Raw genomic sequence first — 21,360 nt, forward strand, 5'->3', positions numbered from 1 at the left:
ATAATCTTAAGAAAAGTAAAACATTATTCTGGTACAGTCTTGGGATAAATAATGTGATGCATATCGTATTATGAGACATGTATCAGGACATTTATTGTTGGATATGTATCGGGATACGTATCGTGAGACGTGTATCGGGATACTTATCGTGAGACGTGTATCGGGATACGTATCGTGAGACGTGTATCAGGATAAGTATCAAGAGACATGTATCAGGACATTTATTGTTGGATATGTATCGGGATACCTATCGTGAGACGTGTATCGGGATACGCATCGTGAGACATGTATCGGGATACGCATCGTGAGACATGTATCGGGATACGCATCGTGAGACATGTATCGGGATACGTATCGTGAGACATGTATCGGGATACGTATCGTGAGACATGTATCAGGACATTTATTGTCGGATATGTATCGGGATACTTATCGTGAGACGTGTATCGGGATACGTATCAAGAGACATGTATCAGGACATTTATTGTCGGATATGTATCGGGATACTTATCGTGAGACGTGTATCGGGATACGTATCGTGAGACGTGTATTGGGATACGTATCGTGAGACGTGTATCGGGATACGTATCGTGAGACGTGTATCGGGATACGTATCGTGAGACATGTATCGGGATACGTATCGTGAGACATGTATCGGGATACGTATCGTGAGACATGTATCGGGATACGTATTGTGAGACATGTATCGTATCACCTGTCTCTTGCCAATACACACCACTAGTCCTCACAGGGGTTATGTGTCTAATACACATTCACTGAAAACTATTCCTTTATTTTATCTTTTGTTCAAGTTTTTGCATCTTTAGCTGATATTAAGACTCAGAGAAAACTCCCCCCGAGGGTTGGACTGAACTGATGCTCTCCAAATACTCTGATTAGTCACAGTTCTGTTGAAGTTTCAGTAAATTATTCTCAGATGGAACAAATCTCAAACAAAGATATTCAATCTCAAGATGAGCTCGGCTTTAGAGGCTTCTGAAGCTTCAGATGCTTCAGTGGGTTTGAGTGCTTCATTTATGTCGTTAGAGGGACATGTACCTTTAGGATTGGCTCATTTTTGTCTCCAATGAATCCCAATTTTCTTGTCAGTTTTAATCACACATCTAAATATCTCTTCCAAGATTGTTTTCAAACAGTTTTGGAGAGCCAGCAGCAACATTTGAACATTTTTAGAGGAATTTATTAACTCTGACTCCAAAACTAACGACTCACTTCCCGACAGCTTTACGACCAACAAGCAGCTTTGCTAAAAACTTTGTGAAAATAATCATGTAACCACCTATTATGAATATAAAAAGAGGTTAGACTTGAGAAGAGGTTTAAAACTTATTTCAGTCGCATGTTTAAGAAGTGTTTTGCACCATTTTGACCATTTTATGTTTTTCTTTCATGTCTTTGATGAACAAAAGTCTTTTCAAAGTTGTGTTTCCTTTATCTGGTCATCTATGATTTCACATTTCCAGTTCTATTTGACATTGCCAGTGCTTTCTTTCCCTGTGCCCAAGTGGGTTCATGCAGAGTTCAATGATTTGTACATGTTTTAAATGGACATCTGACTTCATTTTTGCGTTGTTGTGGCTCTGCTAGCCTCTGCTGCATTTTTTTGATTAGCACTTTTTTAAAAACATTCTTTTTCTTCAGTCAAGTCTAAATCAATCCTCCTTTTTTGACATTTTTTTCCTCATTGATGAGACATTTTGCATGGAATGTGTTCTGCGTTGCGTTACCTGAGGTGTAAGACGTTCGTATCTATCCTCTTGTAGGTGGAGCGTCGTCAAGCACCCAGCCGGAGAGGGCGTCCGGACAAAAAAGACTGCCTTAAGACAAAACTAAAGACACAAAGAGCATCTTAAGCTTCCTTTTTTCCTCCCACTCTTGACTAAAAGAAACAGATTAAGCCCTTAAGCTTTTTTTTTTTTCTCTGCTGCAGTTTTTGTGACTTTTTTCCCTCTTTGCCCGTGGTTGTAGAACGCTTTTTTGTGTCACATCCTGAGAAACACATGGAAGGACACATTTTTTATCCTGAATGTCCTAAGGTGAGAGGCATGCATCGTCTTTGAGCTTCTGGGCCCTTTTCCCGCCCATCCCGCCACTCACAGGTCAGTTTTTCAGGCTGGATCCGGTTCGTCTGCACCGCCTTTCTTTTACATGGAACTGGACTCGTCCTGACGGCAGCGGATCTCAGCCTCTTGCCTGCTTTTGTTGCTTTGTTTTTGCAGCGCCTCACCCCTTTTTTTGTGGAATCTGCGGTTCCACTTTTGAGCAACAACTTTTTCCCGTTTTTCGGGTCGCCCTGGTGCCTGTAGATTACCAGTCAGGGTTCGGAGGACAGGGTGAAGGGCAGATAATCAACGGACACGCCTTCTCTCACGGGCCAGTAAGAACTCTCACTGCCACTCTCATTCGATCAGGACGCTGGTGCACAGCCAAACGAGCGCCGCGTGGGCGGCAGATCAGTTAGCATCTGTGATCTTTGTAAAAGTTTAGCAGAGCAACTGGAAGCGGTAGGACAGCGTCGGTGTAAAAACCAGACAGTACAAAGGGGATTGTGTGATTTGGTGGATTCTTGGCAGCATGTTTTAACAAGCAGTTTACCACAAACAAAGAATATGAATCAAACAGGCAGCCTTGTTTACTCCTTTCAGGGTGATCTGATGCTGTTTTAGCTCCTGGATGATCATTAGAGAAAAGCCATCGAGACTAACGGCGCTCGTGAGACGAAATCCAACAATCATGAGAAGGCGGCCGGTCCTTCTTGATGCTCATGCAGACAAACTTTAGTGTGATCATGAACTGTGAAGCGTGTGTGAAGAAAAATCATTCACATCTTAGTCTGTCTGACTGGAAAAGCTTCACTTTTTTGGATTAATTTGGTGCCAAAGTAAGAACTCTAATGACGAAATATTTAAACTTTGGTTTTAAAAGAAGCTTATAAAAAAAAAAAAATCTTTAGACAAATTGTTTTAACTTTTAATCAAACTACATAAACCTGCAGATGTGTTTCTCTGAAGCTGAAACTGGAGGAATGATGAACGTAAGCTCGTCTTTCTGCTGCTACACCACCTTGAAACCAAAACCCGCCCTCATTCCACCTCAGCCTTCCCGTCTCCACTCACCTTGTTTTTTATACAACCTCCCGTTTTTCCCAGTCATTCAGGCAGTTCAAACCCTTCCTGACACGTATGAATGGAACCACTTAAGACTGAAACGCAGAGCCTCCGCCGGCTCTTTATCGTGTATCTTCTGGTAAATACATTTGTGTAGGACTCAGATAGTCGGCTCGCACCAGAGCTTAGTAACAGACAATAACCAGTGATCAGAACTTGGATTACTTGTAAGTGCATCAGTGTGTTTATTCCAAATTATAGCAGTATGTTTATGGGATATAAAGCTGTAAAATGATATATGAGTATTTGTAGTAATCCCTGGTTTTCTGTAGGAATCAAACAGAGCAGCTCGGTGTCCTGCTGCTGTACCTGTGAATGTACTTTGTATCCGGAAGTTTTTATTACAATAAACAAGTGTTGATATCACACTCCAGCGCCGCAGAGTTTCTTCTTTCTTGAATCTTTTCTTACAGGTGATTTTAAAAAGTCTCAATTTTGATTAAAAGTCGATGACTTTGAATTTTCTAAACGGTTAAAGTTACAGGAAAAGCATTGCCGCCACATTCTGTTTAAAGAGCCCAAAACTGCAATGATCTATCCTCAAACAAAAACACAGACGGACGTCTTTCAGACTTTTTCAGGTGTTTCCCAACAGATCTGATGTAGTCACCAAACATCTTTACCTCGTGAGTTCATGGTGTTAACGAGTGAAGACTCCAGTCGTGTCATTTACTGCTTTCCCTCCAAAACTCCATGTTGGAGTTATGAGATCTTTGAGAGTTCAGCTTTGTTTTGTAAATCTCAAACATTGATATATATAATTAAGAACAGGAAATACAGCTACTAATGAATGCAGCCCCAGTCCCCCCCCATCTTGTTCTGCTGCTGTGAATGGAGATTATTTCCTTTATCCATCACTCCAGTTCTAATGCTGACTTACACCACTACCAAGCCCTACACGGACGTGTTATCCATCACATGACAAATGTGGATGAAGGTGGACAGGATTTCATGTCTGCCATGGACACCATTGAAAATCAAACATTTTTGAGAAAAAAAAGTTCAGGGTGATGTCTTGTGGGGTCCAGATGACCCCACTCCCAACGTCAACATTCCTAGGATCACACAAGGGTTAAATCAGGTGGCCCGAACCATTGGGATGCAGTACTGGACGTGGTAACGGATACAGAACTGGTTAGGGTTTGAGTCCCGGACTGGTCAGGTACCACGTCCTGAGGGTTGGAGACCTCTGATTAGCATAAGTATTTTTCATCGTCTGCGGCCCGGTACCAAGCGGCCCTCTGACCGGTACCGGTTTGAGGCCCAGAGGTTGGGGACCCCTGATTTAGCACGGTGAAAAAAACGACGAGTTGGGGACACCCAAAATGTCAAAAGGTGTAGCGGAGGGGGCCCGAACCAAACGTCCATATATGAGGAGTTGTTGGGGTTGCCGGTGCTGAACAGTAGTCTCTAAATGTTGCTCAAACTGATGCTTTAAATATGTAAAAAAAAAAAAACAGTTTTTTCCAAAAACATGAAAGCGTGTTGAAGCAGCGTAACAGGATAACGGAGATCCTTGGATGTTCCTCAGGTACTTTATTTCCTTCCTCCTAACAGTCGGTCCTGGATCTCCGTTTTCACACACGCTGAAGCAAACATGGATGTTATCACTCATCGCCATGACAACGGCCTTATTTCAGAGCATCGTACGTGTCACTGTGACCATCATATCGCTGATTTACAAACTGTTGCTGTCAAAACATTTTGACTGAAGCTCCGCCCACCCTCACCCACTCTTATTTGACCCCGCCCACAAAAGCTGGAAAGATAAAATGATTGGTTAGAAATGAAGCACAGAAATGTGTTTTTATACAGTAACGGTAGCAGCGTTTGTGTTGGTACCACTGAGTTCTGGTATCCTGACTCAGGGGGAGTTTTCGGAGGTCCCATTCAGACTCAGAACTCTGTCTGCAGACCTTCAGGGACTCGAGAACTTCCTGACTGAGCAGCTTTCTTTGTTCCGACTGCGGAGCATTTGTGCAAATGTGTCACATGACCAGAAATCACAACAGCTCCAGGTTTTGTTCAACAGGACAACAAGTCCTTAAAGTCTGAAGGTTTTAGATGTTTTACCTTCATCAGCATGCAGTTTTACTCTGATGTGATCACACTGAAGGATTATTTCCTAAAACACCAGACATTTTATTTTGGTTAACTTACAGTAAATAGTGAAAATTAATTTTTCATCATCAGGATTTGGTTCTGAGGAACATTACCTGAGTAGCAGGTGAAGCTCCTGTCCTGCTTTGTTGCGTTGCTGCTGTTTAACAATCTTTATTTTGTGAGGAGCTTAGGCTGTTGTATTAACCTCCTTTCATGAAGAACAGCGGGACATTTGTGCTATTTTCTGTTGAATGCTGACGGGACAAAAAGCTTTTTAACACAATACCGGCTCCGGTTCTGTTCCGTCAACAAACACGGGAAGAACAACAATTAAGTAATAGACTTAACAGAAAAAACCTCTCCACAACCTCAGAGATTTCACCAAAGCCAGCAAAAGTTGATCAAACTGGTACAATATCTGCTCAGGAAAATGATCTGATCCCCCGCTGATACCGAGGATCAGGTGCGGCTCGTGCTGGACCAGACGTGGCCCAAAAGTCCTGATCTGGCCTCTCATAATGGATCAAACTTGGTGGGAACATTATAAATCTGGACCAGTTATATCCGTGTCTGCTGGTAGATGAGATTTCCATCGAGGTGATGATGCGGTCCGTTTTTGAGCCAAATGCTGCCTGTTCCAAAATGAAGAATCCCTGACGTTGTTAGCAGGGCTTTTATTGTGAAAGATGAGCGCAGAGCCAGGGCCTCCTGGTATTTGTAAGAATGTGTCCATACTTTCCGCCCCTGTCTTATTTTGATTAAACTGTGGGCTTAATTACCGTCATGATAAACAACACCCCTCTGGTTATCCCTGGCAGACTCACAAACACACACCTCTGAAGGCATGAGCGCACACAGTGTGTGCTGCAGAGCTGAGCTTATGGCTGGTAATGAAAACTGAGGCCACAGTCCCAGAATCCCAACGCTAATCACCATCCAACTCTCTGGACAGGAGAGGATGGAGAGATGGAGCCACGGATGGAGGGAGGGACTTTTAAGAGACCGCGACACATGAGCGAGTTCATGTCTGAGCATGCAGAAGCGATAAGAAGTAAGTACAAGAAACCACAGACATCCATCTTTGTTTGCTGCTGTGTGTTCTTCGTGCGCATAAACCCATCCTCACAGTTCAGCTGCAGCTTTTCTAAACTTTTCTGCTGCTTTGATGCTCAGTGTTGAGCTTGTAGACCTGATGAGGACCTGGAACCGGTGCTGGTGTGTGTTAGTCTGTGCCGAATGAACGTGGGAGTTCCTCTAGAGTGTCAAACTCAGTCACACTGGGGCCAAAATTCAAAACGCACCTGAGGTCGCGAGTCGAACAGGATAAACATTTATTGAACACTCTAAAACTACATTTTTAAAATGTTAAAAACTTAACTTTTTAACTGAATTATGAACTAGATATATAAAGCTGAATTTGGCTGCTGAAGAAGATAGTGCTGATAGCTAAAAATGGTGAAGCTGATAGCCAGCTAAAATATTATCTGAATGCCAAATTAGTTCAAGTTCAAGTCAACTTTATTGTCAAATATGCTGAATACACAAAATACACAGCACAGATGAAATGTATTTCCTCGCATCCCTCTGTGCAAACAGCAATGTAACAACAACAATAATAAACATATTGAACACAGTAATATCTAATGTACAAAATAGCCTAAAACACACAAAAAAAAGTTCAGCCAAAGCAGCTACCATGTAGTTAACAAAAATAGCAAAACTCCAAAATAGCCTAAAAAACAAAACAAAAAAAAAGCCTAAATTAGCTAAAACAGCTAGCATGTAGTCGAAATATTAGCTAAACTCAAAATAGCCTGAGAAAATCTTAGTAAATGCCAAAATAGTCCAAAAGGTAGCAGAATCCCCATTTTTAAAACTGTAACTTTTTAACATAAATATTAATAGTAAAAAGGCAGGAATATTATTCCAGAATAAATAAACTTAAACCTTAAATAACTTTCAATATTTTACTCTCTATAAAACTATATTTTGTCTAAATTATACGAGTTAAAGATAATTGCAGGATAACAATGAGCCTATATAACAATTAAATAAAATGATCCAGAGGGCCAGCCCCGGCCCCCGGGCCTCGACTTCATCATGCGCTCTAGAGGATATCTGCGTGGGATCGTGTGTGTGGCTGCAGCCAAAAGCCCGCGGCGTGCATGATGCCAGCGCATTCGCCAAGTCGGATATTTCAACACACCCAGCCGAACCAAATTCAACGTGATTGTATTTGCTCATTCATGGCATGAAAATGACTCACAAATGGAGGATAAATGCGAGATACTTCCCCATCATTGCCTTCAGTGTTGTGCCCATCACAGGATCCAGCTCCACTCTGTCTAAAGCCTGAAGCTTCAGGAACCGCTGCTTCTTTCAGTGATCATCTTTAAAGCGCGGGGTAAACAGACGGATGTTTCCTGCCAGAATTCACAAATCAGTGTCCAAATGAGAGCAGTGAAACCACCAAAGAGAAGGTTTAACCGCTCGCTAATGAGGGCTGCATCCATGCCCTCTGCTTGTAGAACACATGCATAAATAAAATGAGTAAAACCCGGCAACATTTACCGAGAATGAGTCCAAAATGAAGAAACAGGCGTGACATCGCAGCAGAAATGAAGCAGAAAAAAAGAGATTTACACCTGTAGGTTTAGATTTCTAGCAATCATTTAACCCTTTAACACGTGAGGCGTCACAAAATCTTTAACATACTGTAAGTTTTCAACCATAAACACGATAATTCCAGCGGATTCTGAGGGAGAAAAGCGGCTCATATGTTTATGAAGAGGAATCCTTCGTGCAGCTCCTCTGATTGAACACATCTGACAAAACCAACACCTGGTTTGAATCATTGACCCGAACTGTTGAGACTGTTTGATCCAAGAAAGACTTTGATCCAAAGGAAAACTCTGAATGGGACACAGTTTTTGTGGATGAAGTGATACACAGAAGTATCTGGTTTAACTTTTGTACGATGAATAAACACCAAAAGGTAAAGCAACTTTCAGAGTCGCTCTATTCCCTTTTTTGCTCTTTAAAGGAATCTCTTTTTGAAGACAAACTGGCCCCATGTTTGATACATCATCTCTGTTGCTATTTGGTTGGATCAACACTAGAGGATCTGGTTTGATTGGATGTCTTGCCGGTATCACACACGTGCACCAAAAACAGCAAAGGAGGTTTATGTCAATGTACTTTTTGATTGTTGGAGAAAGTAGCAAATGCTTTTGAGTCTAATGGGTTGTGTCCAAGTGAAGCTATTGCTGGTAAAGTCTGAGTCAAGTCTAAAGTTGACAGGAACGGCAGACGAAGGACCCAAACCAGGAGACCAGGTTTGGTAGCTGGAACACATTTAATAAATGAACCAAAACATGACAAGAGACCACAATGGAGACAGAACAGACGATGAACTGAAAACCAGACACTTAAATACACTGAGGTTGATGAACTGAATGAAGACAGCTGTGGACGATTAACCTGAATGTGTGAGACTGACAGGGAAACCAGAACATGACAAAAGAACCACAAAAACCCAACATTCAATCATGACAAAAGTCTTCAAGTTAACGACTCGAGTCTAGTCATGTGTCTGGAGTGTAAACCTGTGTCTAAGTGTGAAACCATCCAATGTCTTTCATTTCAAATGCTATTTGGACACCATGATAATGACTGTTTTTAAAACGGCAAACATGACTGCAACCCAAAGTAAAACCTAATAAATATGGGCTACTTATGAATCCACTGTTTTGATAAAGAAAACTGAAATGATTTATTTTAAAAATATTGTTTTACATGAAAAATGTTCAGACCTAAATCACTGTGGTCTACATTCACCTGTCTGGTGAATCAAGCACACTGACTTTTCATAAAGACTTTGGAGAGATTTCTAACTAACCAGATTTTGTAATTGTAGATTCAGACAGTTTTACAAAATCGAAAACGCTCTATATAGTGCACTGATAGTGAGTATTAGGGGTGTAGGGAAAAATCGATTTGGTGGTACATCATAATATTGTGTTAGGCGATACTTATATCAATTTCAAATGCAGACAAGACGACATTTTTTATGAGCATCCTTCAGCGTCCTCCTTTTGTTTTCCACCTAGACCTCCAACCACTAGTTGGCAGCACTTCAAGCATCTTTGAGCGTCTCTACACCGAACCAGAACAACACCAGCTTGTGTTGAGACACATATCGAGATACGTGTTGTATCGCCAGGCTCTTCGTCCTGCAGCTCCAGAGTCCTCATAAGAAGAAGTTCAAGCAGATCGTTGTCATTCAGAGGCGTTTCTGCGGCCATCTTGGCTCTGCGTACCCCAGCAGAAGGCGGGTCAACAGGCCCCCAGCATATGTTATAGTTCCTCACATTTAAAGCAGCTGTCCTGATGGTCCAGAGCTGCAGGAACATAACACTGGAGCCTTTATTTCACGCAGGAGTAAAGGTCACCCAAACGTCTGGGACTGACAGATGCACTGGAATGTGACGAGTCTGAAATGAAGAGGATCTGAGTGTGAGCTGGTGACAGTTGTAAACAGAAGCGAACACTTTGCTGCGTTTATGGGGAGTGCACAAAAGGCTCCAAAGCTCCAGCTGGCTGCAGAAAATGGAGCATGTAAAGAGAAGAGGCCGCCCAGAGAGCGGCGGGGAAAACACAGAAGTCTACTTCCTGCTCCGCGGAGACACAAATTCTCCCTGGCAGGGGGAGAAACGCGCCGCATTTAGCTGTGAACACACTCCCTGTCGGAGGTGAGTCAGTTCATAATTGAGCTTAGAGAGCCACCTTCAGCTGTGTTCGGTCCACTGTTGGTCCCACACATCCGTCTGAAGCTTCTGCGATTCAGTTTAGACATTTTAAAGCAACATTAAAAAAGGCCAAAATCATTATGCTGCTTTGCTGTGTTTGGGTTTCTCCAAAGATTTCCTCAAAAATATTCCTCATTGATCCAACTGGCTCCTACACCCCACCACCACCACCACCACCACCTTCTGTTCAGGCATTGAAAAATAAAAAGAGAACTTTAGAAAAAGAAGTCAGCATCGTATCGGCAGATTTTCTTTAAAAAAGAAAAAGAAATGTGTTAATAGGGAGACGCAGTATAATCTCACCAAGAATTCTTATTTTAAGATGACATTTCTAGTTAAGACTGTCTACAGTTATTTTGGAATCAACACATTGATACGATTCTCTTTCTTGTAAGAGAAATTATGATGAGTTTGTTTCTCTAAACAAGGTTCTTTTTTGTTTCTTTGGCTGGATTCAGATGGACACAAGTGGACCAGAGTTCATTTCCCCTGAATCCAGATCATAGTTTCAGTCTGAATACATGTAAACGAACTCTGGTCCCAGACCAGGAGCCGCTCTGACCCATCTTTAGAGATGGTCTCGGTTCGTTCCCAATCGGACTGAACTTCGGGTCGCTCTGAGATTCCTCAGTCTAAATATCAAAAGAACTGAACCAAAACGGCCGCCGTACCCGACGGTCACGTGATGTAAACAGGTTAGAAATGAGCCAATCGGTGAGCCGCGGACAAATGGAGAGCATGATTCCATAAACAATTGAAATGTTTCATACAAACGATCAAAATCCATCAGCAGAACAAAAAGTTTCAGTAAATGAAAAATCCTTTTGCAGACCGCAGCGCATTCATCTTTCTCTTTTGTTTTGACCCACCCCCATAGCTGCTGGCCAATGACTGAAGAGATCTTTAGTCACATGGTTCTGTTTACAACTTTAGTTTAGAACAGGAAAGTCTGCTTGGCAGCAGTCTGAAAACAGGCCAAAGGCAAAGTTCAGGACTCGATCCAGAACAAACAGACATTTCCAGTCTGAATACACCATTAAATTCAGTTTTTGGAGTGAACGTGTGGAAGTTTTTGTAGTGTCTCAAAGCTGAGAAGGATCCAGATCTGGTTTCTGTTGGTCCAGATTTCTATGACACAGTTTTGACCAACAAACTTTGACACAGACACAATGGTTGCTACCCTGAAGGTCCAGTTTTCCTAGAAAGTGAGACGATGGATCCGAGCTCTGACTCAGACGGAGGTTTTACCTCATCCCGTCTTTGCTGTGATGCTCTTCAGTAAGATGCCCCGCCCAGACGCAGGTTTTTATGAACTTGTTGAAGAGCTGCTGCGTGGGGGAAGTAAAGCCCATGTGGATCAGGACCACTTTATTAAAACTGCAAAATGCAGCATTGACCTTGGTGGAGGATATGCTCTCTGAGCGCTCCGGTTTGTTTGTTTGCAGGATTACTCAAAAAATTATGGGGAGATTTGCATAAAAATGTTATTAGAGGTGGGCCACGGGCCAACGCAGAAGTGATTAAATGTTGGTGTCGATCCAAATGTACGCAGAAATGTTCTTATTCAGCTTTGGCTGACGGCTGCAGCATCTGACGGCTCTTTTAGGAATAAATGACCTTAGTTTGTGAAGCAGAGCTTTGCCATTAAGGCATGACGGATTCTGTCTTTAACATCCCTGATGTGACGGCGGATGGTAAACACCGCGCCGCTCTGCGGGTTTAATGCCATCTTGGCTTCATAAATCAGATGGAAGTGTTGGAACCCTGGTTGGACCTGCAGGTACCGCCCCCGTGTTCCTCCCCACGTCTACCACAGAGAGTATTGTTTTAATACACAGTTTTATCAAGACCACAATGTCTTTTACAGTAAATCTGGCCTTTCTTTTGATGTTACTCGGACTTGTATTCATCGATGCAAAGACTTTGAGTACCAAAGTTGTCTTTGGATCCGCCCAGAACCTGTGCTGGTGCCTCCTATAAAAGAGGATTGTTTACTGGATTAAAGCGTTTTCTGTTAGCGGTCTCCTTCCAGCGCTCTGTTCTTATTCTCTCTCAAAATGCTTTGAATTTATCAGCTGCTCAAACGGCAAAAGACGAATTAATGGTTCGTGTTTCATTTCATCACTCGTCTTTTTTAGGCAGTAAGCCTTTTTTTTTTACCTTTCGCAGCTATTTGTTTAAATGTGTTGATCCCCGTTGCAAATGAAGCATTAATTTAATTATAAAGGATTTACTGTAGCTTTAACCGAGTCAGTGTTTTCTGTATTGTGCACACAGGGTTTGTAATATTTGCTGAGATATTTACAGTTTTAGGTCACTCGTTGGATGTTCTCTTCAGCTGCTCTGACTCTGTTCTTATTTTTATGCTTTGCAGAGGAAGAAAGCCTCCATTTATGCTAAATTAACTGATGAAATTAAATGTAGAGGGTTCTAATTTAATGTTAAATTAAATAAATCCCCCTACAGAAGTGTGTGCTGGAATTTGCATGTTTTTATAGATCTGGCCACGGCATTAAGAATACCTACGTTTGCTTGAGCCTGATTAAACATTTTCACACCAGCTTGCTTAACTTGAAATCCTCCATCCATTTTCTGAGCTGCTGAAGCGTTTCAGGGTCACTGAAGGCTCCTGAAGCCTATCCCAGCTACGGTGGGCCAAGGCGGGCTTCACCCTGGACAGTTCGTCTGTCCATCTGAAAGTAGAACCTCAGGAGACTCCTCACTTTGTTCCACGAGAACTCATCTCAGTGAAACACAAAACCAGCTGTTTACTGGACCGTTGACTGTATGAGAGAACGAGACTGAGAGTGACATCATCATAGAACAGGATTTACTTTCACCTTGAACCAAAGTGTCACAAAACTCCACTTACAGCAGGTTTATCAGACAGAGAGAGGCAGGAGCAGGCTAAGCTAAAAGTCCACAAACTAAATCAGATAATCCAGGAAAAAGGTCAGGGCAGGCAGCAAAGAGGCAGTCAGGTGGACAACAGGATCAGGTCAGAGAGGAAATGCTCGGTATGCAGGCAGAAAGCTCAAGCAATACTTCGCACAGAGAGTGGTCTGAACAGTGTTTAGATGTTCTGTGGCTGATTGACTGATGATCAGGTGTGGAACATCCAGACACTGTGCGCTGGGGTTGATGGGAGATTGAGTGCAGTCAGTGCTCAGGCGATGGGTCCTTCCTGACACAAAGGAAGTCAGTTTAGTCGCCATTTTTTTTCTTATTTGTTATCTGGACTCAACAGTGTTGGAGTCAAATGTCTAAATTTGTTTGAATCACAGTTACTATTGTAACCACTCTCACCAATCAGGAGAGAGATTGTTGGAAGGCCACACCCCTACTACTTGAAACGTTTTAACATTAGACATGGGGGCAGCAGGCTCCGCCTACTTTTATAGAGGCATCTGATTAGTCAGTCTTTAGTTTGAATTGATTGAACTACAGAAAAAATACCCTGAAAAAAGAAAGATCAGTTGTTGTTCTGATACTTACATGAAATTATGTAGAAATAGAAGTTTTTTTTTCCTCAGATTTTTTTTTAACCTGATAATATTTTATTTTCAGCAGTCTTTGAGAAGATGTCGAAGATTCTTCGTAAATCCTTTAAATCCTAAATCCAAACATTTGAGCGTGTAAATGGATATAACTGGTAAAAAGTTTGGAGAAGGGTGGAAGCGTTAATGTCAGAGTGGAGCTAGTATGAATGTTTGATGAATCTTAACAGTTGTGTGATTTGGTAGATTTTTAAACCACAGAGAATAAAAGATTTATTATTTGGTAGACATAAGAAAAACGGTTTCATGATCTTTGTCGGATGGCAAAGCCGTTTGAGCGAGGCGCCACGCCGCAGAGGGGGAGCGTTGGGGTCGGACTGCAGGTTCTGGTCCGTCGGTGACCAGGAGGTGTTGTGTGTTTGTGTGCAGCTGATCAGAGGGGTGTGCGTTTGTAGACATAAAAGAAAACACTAAAATTAACTTCATTGAGACGTTTGGTGGACCAGCAGACGTTCCGTCTGTGAAGGAGCGTCTGCCGGCTTTGAGCCAGGACACCACACAGACTCACAAAAACACACAACATTTTCAATGTGAAGTCAGTCCTGCATCAGTGTGTGTGTGTGCAGTTTAATGAGGAGACAGAGGACAGACTGGTTTACACAGAAAACGTACAAATCCTATTAGTGTACTGGTGTGTGTGTGCGTGTGCGTGGGGATGTGTGCGTGTGTGGGTCATGGTGGGATGCTCGTGTGTGTGAGTACATATGAGTCCCACTCTGTCCACAGCAAATAGCGACTTCTCATTAAAGCTTTCTGCACGACTGCAAGCGAACACCGAGTCCTGGAACCTGGATAATCCACTCCACAACACACACACACACAACAAACACACACATGCAGACGCACACTAAAGCTCTTTCCAACCCGCTGACTTCCAGACTTTCTATCAACTCAACGCTCACCTGGAGGGAGAAACATATAGCGGATGGAGGAAGGAGGCGAGGAGGAGAGCCGGACACTGCCGGTCTGGGGAGGAGGCGCGGAGGAGGAGCAGCCGGGGAGGGAGTGGGTGTATTTGTCAGATTAATCCTCTCCTATTAGCGGCTCCTCTGTGTGCTGTAAGGATTAGCTTGTTGTTTGAGCGGCAGCGGGTCGGGGAGCAGAGGGCCGCGCCCCCCCGGCGGCGGCCCAGCGAGGACGCCAACCTGCCCCCCCACATCCCGACGCTGAGTGACCACTCAGGTGAGAGCGTTGCCCCCGGCAACGGCTTCCAGGCCCCTCCCCTTTAATTAACCTCTTGGCAAGGCGGTGAAAAACCCACAGAGGAGTCAGGAGATAACTCAGGCATTGATATGCCAGATAGCAGCCCATATCAGACGGAGGCGGCTGCTCATAATTCATGGCACACAGCGCGCCTCACACTCGCTGAAAGACAGCTTTGTGCAGGATTCTGGATTTACCATTCGGGTCACACAGGCAGAGATGAAAACACACTGAGGCGAACACGGGTCAGCGCCGCAGCCCGCGCTCTCCATGCAGAGCACACACAAACACGCATCAGCCAACACGCCTAATGGCCGACCCGCGCACCCCCGCCGCACCGGCCAAAGGCACAACTTCCTGCTCTGCAGGCGTTAGCCCCGCCTTCTCTGGGAGGAGCCTGCTGGTGCTCCCGTGTGACTCTCAGGAGCTCCAGGGAGGAGGGCGGAGCTTGTGACGAGCTGCAAACGGCCTGGCCTTCACTTCACATCACGTCAGGCGTCTTTGTTTTGGGGCAACAATCGCATCAAAATCACAACGTGTGTGTCTTCTGCCGCAAAGACAAAGAGGGGTCTGGGGACATGTGTGTGCGTCTGTGTGTGCGTTTGTGTGCGTTCGCATGCAGGGAAGTGCTGTCCAGGGGGGAGATTTTCTTCTGCTCCACTTATAGCAGTCAGACACCAGCACAGTCCTCCACGGTCCACTTCCTGTCCATTTTCTGTTGACCTCTGACCCCTGATGGCTGACATCCTGAGGGTCGTGTGTCTGTGTGTGTCCATGAGTGTGTAGAGATGTTTCTTTGTTTTCTTGTTGTGAAAAAAAACAATAATGTTTCATTTTAAGTTTTAATTTACATGCAAAGTTGAACATTTTCAAAACAGTCCTGAGATTTCTCGTCTGATTAGTTTATGGATCAGATTTTTTTGTACTATCATGATAGTAATAGTCATTAGTATCATAGTTTTTTGTACTATCATGACAGTAATAGTCATTAGTATCACAGTTTTTTGTACTATCATGACAGTAATAGTCATTAGTATCAGTTTTCTGTACTATCATGACAGTAATAGTCATCAGTATCACAGTTTTTTGTACTATCATGACAGTAATAGTCATTAGTATCACAGTTTTTTGTACTATCATGACAGTAATAGTCATTAGTATCACAGTTTTTTGTACTATCAGGAACAGAATTGGACAGATTCTCAGATCTAAGTTCCAATCTAACCTTTAAGGTTTAGTTTTAAATTGTTACTATTGTTTTACGACAGAGGAATGTCTATGACAGATCTTCGGTCACCTGCAGTTTAAAGTGTGTGTGTTGGGTGGGGGGGGGTGGGGGGGGCTGTTTTGACCCAGGTGAGGTGATTCTGGTCCCAGAGAACGTCTGTGGGGACATGGAGGTCGTGGAGTTTGGAGCTAAATTGAGACCAGTATTATTTGAAACCCAAATAAAACAAACTAAATAAATATTGATCCTTGTCCCCAGAAAAAGTAAAATGTCCAAAACTATTTGCTATTCTAAACCAAAATAAATGTAATTATTATCAGCTTCAAATGTTCTGTTTTTTTAGGTTTCAAAACTCAAAGTGGTCCGTCCCGTACTACCGGGCTGGACCGGACTGGACCGGACTGGACCGGACTGGACCGGACTGCTCAGTGGAAATGAGGCTTTTGAGGCACATTTCCATCACCCAAAGATTGTGGCTCCATGATGTTTAGGAGTCTCCTGCTCCAGTTTGGTTAAGATCTGGTCTTTGTTGAAGATAAGAGACAAACATGGTTGAAATGATCGTTTTTCATTCATGCTGACGCTGCAGCACAAATAAAGGAACTGTCTGAACTCTTCTGGATCAGAACACAGAAGTTCTGATGACTTCTTTAGTTTCAAGGACAACAGAGAAGAGTTGATCTGGGTCTGAAGATCCCGTGTTTGTTGGAGCGCTGCGTTCCTGCTGTTAGGTCACCGTGACTGACCTCTGGAACGTTTTCTTATGGCGTGAGATCCAGAGCATGAAGAATCAGCTGGAGCTTCAGCTGCTTTAGACCTTCTGAAGGTTTCAGGTTAAAGAGTGAGGCTGACTCAGCGGTTTTTGTTTTCTATTTCCGGAGCGTACAGTGTCTGTGTACAGTATCCCAGTCGTATTCCCAGCTGCTCTGCTGTTGGTTTTTCCTTCCATTCTGCCTCTGCGACCTCCTAATTTACCCTGAGGGAGCAGAAAGTTCCATCTTTGCTTATGGAACTTCATTTGCACGCCGGTGTGGGTTTTTGTGTGTGCGGCGTGCCGGCTCAAAGACAAGGGGACGCAGCCATGCGGTAAATTGTCCTTGTCATCTGTGTGTCACCAGCAGAGCCGATAACCTTAACGAGGACTGTGTGTCATTTTCCTTCCTGTACTTGGGGGCGGGGCTCTCCGAGGGGCTCCTCGCTCGCCGGCCTCTTCCCGCAGCCGGAACGACCTAACAGTTGGCGTCCCTCGCCGCAGCGGGGAGGGCGGAGCTGCCGGCCGGCTCGCTCCGCGGTGGTCCGGCTGAACGTTCCCGTGCACGCGTGTTCATCTTCAGCTGAAGCTCCTAACTCTTTGATGCTCGCTCCGACTCTCAGCGTCTCCCTTGTAGAAGGACCCTCGGCCTGCATTTGCATGGGTGGGAGCCAATAAGACAGGGAGGGGGCCAACTGGGAGAGAGGAGGAGAATCTCATTTCCATACATAACAAGCCCTTTTCTGCAGGCATCCAGAGACCCAGAAAACCCAGGAAAGGATTTATTTATGTATGGTTTTGTCAAAGATCTCTGCAACCATTGAAGTCAGTCCAGGAAGCCAATTATGCGGCGGATTGCAGGAGAGTGAGACACATTTCTTTTTATTTTATTCTCTCTTCTCAGCTCCCATTGTGCACACCCACCCGTACAGAGGGGGGGGATCAGCTGATGAGCTGCCGAACCGAACCGAGGTTATGCTCAATCCGCCGTAATCAACTTCTCCTTCGTGTCTCATTTTTGCTGCAATCAAAGCGGCTCCTTTCATCCTCCTGTGCTGGGCTCCGGGCCCGCAGCTCGGGGCCGATAACCGCCGCCGTCCTCGCTTCCTCCGCCTTTACTGTAAATGTCAAAAGAGAAAAAAGACAAAAGTCTGCAGAACCCCGGTGAGTGCAGATTGGCTTCACATCAGGGGAACGGCGCAGGATTTTTTATCATCTGGAAGTACAAGCGAAGGAGGAGAGGCTAGAAAAAAAATAAAGCCATCTTATATTCTCCAAGATTGTGTTTTCTTTTTGCCTTTTTTAATCTGTGATGCAAAAGAATTAAAGCGTGGAGCCGAGCTGTTATCTGCTGCACACAGCGCAGAGAGGAGAGGCACAGAACCGGCGAGGGCTGAATAATGAATCAAACACTCTCACAAAGCTTTTACATTTCCTATACTTCACCTTAAATATTGAGAAGCCCAAACGCAGCCGCCGCTCTTTCCAGGCAAACAGGAAGCTATGGAAGAACGAAAGCTCCGCCCCCAAACTCTGTCAGATCCCTGCGCCAAATCGCCCATCAACGCCGCATCGTGCAGGCTTAGGGTGATGCTGGACAGTGATGCATTATGGGAAGGGAGCGCCCCCATAGAAGTTAGTTCTTTGGATAAACTGCATTTGACAGCATGTTGTACGTGAGTTTGTAGTAGTAGGACTCTTTTTGTTCTGAGTCCTGATTGGCTCTACATCTTGTCAATCAATCTCCTCCATACTGCGTCTCCTGTCTAGACTTTATTCAGTTTCTCGACATCAAGCTTTGATCCCGATGAGATCTTTGTTTTCATTCTACAATCCTGGACTTATCTTTCTATGAAGGTTTGAACTTTGAGAGTTTAAGAGAAACGTGTGAAACTGTTCATGTCTGTGGCAGTTGGAGAGCGTGTGCAGTGAGGAGTTTGAAACATCTAAGATTACTGTAAAAAATAGAGTCAACTACTTTGTAGATTTCACATACGAAGGAACACTGTTTACGAAAAAACCCAAAGTGACGCTCGCTTCAGCCTCCACGTTCCACCACAGACGCCTCTTTGTTCCTGACCAAACTCAGAACATCTTCAGAAGCTTTTCTCCAAGTTATTAAGTCCTAGTTTCTGTGAGGCGTCACACATTTGAGTGGAGCGCCCCCTAGAGGGTAGACAGTCCGTCTGGGTTATGTGAAGACATCTGACGGAGCTAATCAGGAGATCTGGAAAACAGAGGGTGGTAGACCTGGAGGACCAGGAATGAGCAGCTCTGGTTGACTCAGTCCAGAGAGAGACGTAGACTCAACAACTGACTCCCAAATGATCCCTATTTATGTTGCAGTTAGAGCGGGAAACGCTTGAGTCATCAGCAAAAAACCATTGTTGGTTTTTACGATTGGAGACATTTTCAATTTCAATCAATCAATCAATCAATCAATCAATCAATCAATCAATCAATGTAGTATTTATATAGCACCATTAAAAAAATATCAACCAAAGTGCTGGACAGAAAAAGGTGGATAAAGGGAGTTTCCGGTTATTCCTGTGCGGCGGGGGGTAAACACCATCATAATTAGTACCATCAGCCGCTGTCAGTCTCTGCTGTGCTGTTTGCATGTATTTAGATGTCATGTGGGGGCGCTGCAGCTACAATAAAACCACAGGTTGTGTCTTTTATTCCTCACAAGTCCAACATTAACTTCATGCAACGTGGTGGCAGACAAAAGTCCTGCAGATTTAATTCCAGCCTGAAAGCCTGTGTTAGACAGATGCACTCCGTGACTCTACGGCGATTTCTGTGAAAAACGGAGAATTTTATGGGGCTGCCTGGTTGAATAATGGTTGATAACGGTTCAAGGAGATAAGGACTAAAGCGGCCGCTGTTTAACATATGGCTAGGTGCTAATGGAGCCCTCCAGACACTCCTGTCTGCATTGTTAACTGCCAGCAGTGAACTTCCAGCCACGGAGGCTGCGGCAGCGAGAGACTTCACAGCTTCCCAAAGACGATAATCTGATGTTAATTACCACGGGGTGCCAATAAATCCCTCACAATCATGTCATAAACATGAAGGGGCCCTTCATGCATCATTATGGCTTTGCAGAGACGGGCCCTTCGCCGTGACTCCCACTGCTTTGCATAAAAGTCCCTTCATTATCCCGCCCCATCATTTCCCTCACATGACAGCCCGGCTTCCCGCACATTCACCCATGTCAGGCGGCGGCTGATTGAAGTGGCGCTTCACGCCGAGCTCCTTAAAGCTGCGATAAGGTTGGCAGGAGCACAGAGGACCGAGGTAATTACAGACTTTTCTGCTCTTCATTATCATCTATTACTTAATTGATGCGTTTAGACACATTTTACAGAACGATTAATACCAGCCGCTTTTACATGAACTGGTCATCTGCTTCCTGTGCTGTCCATCGCTGTTTCCCAGCATGCTTTGCTCGAGTTTCTGACCCGCCTACGTCAGGATCAGCACAAAATCCTCACTTTTCTTTCCCTGGTCATATAGTACGTTTCGTTTCCTTAGGGATCGATCAACCGATCAATATAAAAACGTTCCCCTAAATTTGTCGTGCAGCTGATGCATTCAGATGTTATTGAAAATTCTAGAAAACCAGAGTTTTCTGTGATGAAATGATAGTTTCTCTTCTTGAAACCTGTTGCAGAGATGCAGCTGAACTGAATGAAAGAATCTGTTCCAACATTTGATCACATTTCTTCTCCTCAGACCTTTTGCATACTTTTGATTCAGACCTAATCTGAATGCAAACCACCGGCTGCTTCTCTCATTCTTCACCCTTTTTACTTGATTTCAATTGGCAGCACTTGATACGAGGCTTTTTTATCCAGCTGCAGTGAAATATAGATAAACTTTCAAAGACAGTTTCAAAGAACATCACTTTTTTTCAATAAAAATACCAGTCTGAAGGCTACACGATAAAAAAATTAAGATTAAAGCTTAAATATTCAAATATACTCATGAATACTTTAAACAGTTTTTTCTGTTTTGTCTTGATGTCTTTTATTTTTATTTCTTTGCTTGTGGTCACAATTCAGACTTTTTCATCCCTAAAACTCCAGAATATATAAACCCTCAGTCTTCATTCAATCAGTGCTAGCCAATGAGAGCAGTCGGGGATCTGAGCATGCTCAGTGTGTCCTGATGGCTGCTTCGCTCACAGACATCAGGGGCCGGATCCGGCCCTCCGGGTAATTCTATCCAGTAGATCACTTTATTTTATGGTTATTAATGACCCGATCTTATCTTGTGCTCATTTCTAGCTTAATTTTGACAAAATAGAATTTTATGGAGGATAAAATATTAAAAGTTATTTAAGGTTCAAGCTGGAATAATATTCCTGCCTTTTTATTATTCATAATTATGTTAAAAAGTTACAGTTTTACAGTTTTTAAAATCGACATTGTGTCTTTTGGACTATTTTGGCATGAAAATTGCCTCATTGGGCTAATTAGGAGTTTAGCTAATATTTCAGCTACATGCTAGCTGTTTT

General features: G+C 43.6%; 1 protein-coding gene across 4 annotated transcripts in view; it reads left to right on the forward strand.

Moving 5' to 3' along the window:
- The window catches only part of LOC112137819 (protocadherin-1), a 164,092-nt gene that overhangs the window by 111,926 nt on the left and 30,806 nt on the right, over positions 1-21,360 (forward strand). For 2 of the 4 annotated variants that reach the window (XM_036213797.1, XM_024260324.2), the window contains exon 5: positions 6,244-6,342. The exons of 1 other annotated variant lie outside the window; for it this stretch is intronic. In XM_036213797.1, the coding sequence (XP_036069690.1) occupies positions 6,244-6,342 (99 nt within the window). Of the gene's footprint in view, positions 1-1,784; positions 3,557-6,243; positions 6,343-21,360 lie in introns of those variants that run through there. One more of the 4 variants, XM_024260327.2, reaches the window with a different exon arrangement.

This window comes from Oryzias melastigma, linkage group LG10 (assembly GCF_002922805.2).
Source record: "Oryzias melastigma strain HK-1 linkage group LG10, ASM292280v2, whole genome shotgun sequence".
Taxonomy (NCBI): Eukaryota; Metazoa; Chordata; class Actinopteri; order Beloniformes; family Adrianichthyidae; genus Oryzias; species Oryzias melastigma.